At 35.9% G+C, this 3,916-nt stretch overlaps 1 protein-coding gene across 1 annotated transcript; it reads left to right on the forward strand.

Moving 5' to 3' along the window:
* The first annotated feature begins 324 nt into the window (after positions 1–324).
* Positions 325–2,644, forward strand: LOC143588832 (DNA-repair protein XRCC1-like). The gene is made up of 7 exons (XM_077069746.1): positions 325–666; positions 743–931; positions 1,195–1,306; positions 1,694–1,779; positions 1,860–1,979; positions 2,084–2,170; positions 2,238–2,644. Exons 1-7 carry the CDS (start codon positions 505–507, stop codon positions 2,541–2,543), a joined length of 1,062 nt encoding a protein of 353 aa, XP_076925861.1. The 5' UTR covers positions 325–504; the 3' UTR covers positions 2,544–2,644.
* Positions 2,645–3,916: the final 1,272 nt, after the last annotated feature.

A 3,916-nucleotide genomic window follows, 5' to 3' on the forward strand; every position in this document is an offset into this window, starting at 1 on the left:
AAGAAAAGTTTAGAATCTGATGTGGCAATAATCAGTTTGTGCATGTTTGTTGTTGTGGATAATCCAAGTGTAACACTTGATCAAGTTAACCATAGTCATCATGACATTTGACACGTGGAAGTGCAAGTGAGTTTTGGGTTATACAACCACCAAGTCATCCTTTTCCTGTAGAAGCAAAGCCACCGCCGGCGACCGTTACTGGAGCAACCGGTAAGCATGTCCAGTTTTCACGGATATAAATAATATAATACCCATTCATTACCCACCGGCCGAACCTCAAGTTCTACTCTAGGTTCGGATCTTTATTTCAGCCTTCCAGATTTAGTCATAGCCAAAACCTAATTCGTACTATCAAATACTTGAATGCTTCATATTCGCAGCAGTTTCATTACTATATTATAAAATTTCAAATCAATTACTGATTATTTTGCTTTATTATGTCATTAATCAACCTTTTTAGGCATTTTGAATAATAACTAGTGTAAAACTTGTATCAAGTAGGACATGCCTGATTCTGGAAGTCATAAGGCCACAGGGCGGGCTCTCCCGTCATGGATGAGCTCAAGGGATGTCGATAAAAACTCTGACCGTAACGAACAGGTCAATAATAATCACAAAGATAAACGCCCTGCCGATCAAACCGCTAATAAGTTCTCCAAACTCATGGTACAAGCCGGTTTATAACTCTGTGTTACATTATTATTTATTGTATGTTTCTTGACATTAAGTTTTATGATTGTAGGATGGAGTTGTGTTTGTACTTTCGGGGTTTGTTAACCCTGAACGCAGCACGTTACGGTCTCAAGCGTTGGAAATGGGGGCTCAGTATCAAGGTGATTGGAACGCCAATTGCACACTGCTGGTTTGTGCATTTGTTAATACTCCAAAGTTTCGACAAGTTGAGGCTGATAATGGAACCGTTGTCTCCAAGGTTTAACTTCTTATCAAACTTTTCATTTATGAATGTTTATTCATTGTTGCGACATCAGTTCTTGTGTATAAGCTTAAAGCTTGTAACGTCTTGTTCAAAGATTAAACCTAATAGGGTTATTCTTAAGACAAGTAACGGTTTTGCACTTGGACTTTCAGTTGGTACATCTATCAGTACCACTATGTGATATGATATGGTATTGTTTAATATATGGCGGTCAGTCTGTTACCAAGTGTCTTACAAAGTTGATAATGTTATTTTAGGGATGGATAACGGAGTGTTACGAACAGAAACAGCTTGTTGCTATTGAACCTTTCCTTTTGCATGCTGGTAAACCATGGAGGCATCAAAGTAGCTCCACTGGACCTAGCCAAGGTCTCTCTCTCTCTCTCTCTCTATACACACACACATACATACATGCGTGCATACATACATATATGTAGTCCGGCATTGATAACTGTACTATCTGTACTTGGTTCTACCATTCCAGCATATTGATCATGTACATGTTCATCAATTGACATCCGATCACGCCCATACGTTTCTTCAAAATCAAGTTTGTAACTTTATTTACTGTTTATCATTTGTTTAGTAGTTTGTATTGAATTTAAACGTCTTTGGTTAATATGCAACTAAAACTTTGGATTTCGTGATTTTTTTTCTTTCTTTTTTATCTTGAGTCTGTTTTCCACTCATCAGTTTTAAGGGATTACAAACTGTTTTTGATTTGCATTTGACACCTGATTTAATTGGTGCTTGCAGATCCAAAACAGTCTTCATCAAAGAGCTCTTATAAGAAAGCAGATAAGTCTATAGATTCAAAACCACAAGCTTCTACCTCGAGCAAGGTTGATTTTGCTTTTTTAGTTTTATTATTGAGCAACATTAACAGTTGTAGTGACATTTTTGTATGTGATACCTGAAACAGAGTCAACAACAGACAGCCCATAAGCCTGCTAGAAAAGAGTTTTTAACTTCTGAAGTGAAGAAATGGGCAATAGACGACATGAATAAAACCATGTCATGGTTAAACAGTCAGGAGGAAAAGGTAAGGCATATTGGTCTTTCGAGTTATACTAGAAAATACAAAATAAGAAAATAATCATAATAATAATAAGGCAACACGTGAACTCATTCATTTGCATTACTCAGCCTGATTCAAGCGAGATAAAGAAGATAGCAGCTGAAGGAATCTTGACATGTTTACAGGACGCAATAGATTCTCTCAAGGAGGGGCGGGTATGTAATTTTTTATGTTTGCAAGTAGAATTTGTATATTTAAGTTATTAAAACGATATGTCTATAGGGCATGGGAAAAATACTTGAGGAGTGGAGTTTTGTCCCACGGGTCGTCGAAGAGCTGAACAAGCTCGATATAGCAGGAGATAGCGTGGTTAAGAAAGACGTTTACCACCAAGCTATCGTGTGCAAACGCATTTATGAATTTGAGCTTGGAAAATCAGAAGATGAAAAACCAACGGATAAAAATAAACGAGCAAAGGTTGAAAAAAGTGGAAAAACAGAAAATTATGATAGTGATGATACAATTGAGATGACAGAAGATGAAGTAAAGGAAGCATATGGTAGTGTTGCTTCCAGCATTCATAAATGATAACCACTGACCATAGTTGATTGTTCTAAGTTTTTGCCTGCTGTCTCATGCTGTTTATGAACAGTCACTTGGTATTATCTAAAAAGCAGAGAGCTGGCTTTCGGGCCCCTTGTGTTTGACCTTTTTCGTCAAGTGGCCTGGTTATTTTGAAGTTTTGACATGTTTCTTTAGTTGATTGGACTACATGATACTATGTCAGTGGATTAGGTAAATTGGATTCAGTTCGAGAGACATTTTCAGACACTATTTACAGTTTCAGTGCCAAAAGTTATGTATAACTATTATAACTGTATTTGCACTATTTACAGTTTCAGTGCCAAAAGTTCTATATAACTATTATAACTGAATTTGTGTTATAATCGTGAATCATCTTGCTATTTTTTATGTATAATTTTGTAAAAAAAAGAAAAAAAAAGCTAAACAAAACCATCAAACTGGTAAAACTTTATGGTTTAATTTGTTGTACTCTTTTGTCTGGTTGAATTTGTTGTTTCTCAAAAGAATAGTTAGCAGTTCGGTTTAGAATTTGTATCAAAATCGGTTAGACTGGACTGCAAACATCCTCTGTGGCATGTTTGTCTCATATTGAGTAGCTAAGTATGTTGTATGTGATTGAGTGTATTATGTGCAGTGTTTAACTATTTGTGTTGTAGAAAGTAAATAATGTAAAGAGATTCAAGACCGCTTTGTTGTCTTATAACCAGTTTATTGGAAGGCTAATGTCTACCCATCTCAAATAAGAATCATGAGAAACATTATTATGTGCTTTGCTTTGATGTCCTAGATTTGGTTCATAGATAAGAAAGTGATCTGTATTCATCTTTTTTATTTATAAAATCTTATCAATGTCTTCTCAATATTCTTATATAATCCTTTTAAGTTGACAATTATCTTGTTACCTTCATAAACAACGAGATAAGCCGACTTTATAAAGTATTACTTCTTTGTTTTGTGTCGATCTTTTATGCAAGTTATGGAGTAATGCCTTTAGTAAGTATAAAATTAGTCATCGTGGGTTCTTCCAGCCTCCAGGTGGTCAGTTAAAGGGTTTTGCCATAAAGCTTTCCTCCTTGAAGGTCCTAGGTTTGAATCCAACAAATGTATGCCATAAAAATGACGAGAACACTGCTTTCTAGTATCCAACAAATGTTATTACTTACAAATTATAACCCTTTGGGAGAGACACCGTTGCCACCAAGCTAATGCTACATCTTATCACACCAAAAATTGAACCAAAACCGATTTACAATTGAGTAAGTTTTAACCAGTTCCAAACCGACCGAGCATGGTATAGTTACAAACACACCCCTCGTAGTTTTTCAAGACTCACAAACCTTCGTTGTGTCTCCTTCACCCTATGAGTAGTAGTAGGG

The sequence above is a fragment of the Bidens hawaiensis genome, unplaced genomic scaffold (genome assembly GCF_021521415.1).
Source record: "Bidens hawaiensis isolate Kalapana, Puna unplaced genomic scaffold, B.hawaiensis_p1.1 tig00036798_1, whole genome shotgun sequence".
In the NCBI taxonomy this organism is placed as follows: domain Eukaryota; kingdom Viridiplantae; phylum Streptophyta; class Magnoliopsida; order Asterales; family Asteraceae; genus Bidens; species Bidens hawaiensis.

Coding starts and splice junctions, on each gene's coding strand:
- LOC143588832 (XM_077069746.1), top strand. CDS start 505: ATGCCTGATTCTGGAAGTCATAAGGCCACAGGGCGGGCTCTCCCGTCA. Junction 932..1,194: donor ATGGAACCGTTGTCTCCAAG/GTTTAACTTCTT, acceptor ATGTTATTTTAG/GGATGGATAACGGAGTGTTA. Junction 1,780..1,859: donor AAGCTTCTACCTCGAGCAAG/GTTGATTTTGCT, acceptor TACCTGAAACAG/AGTCAACAACAGACAGCCCA.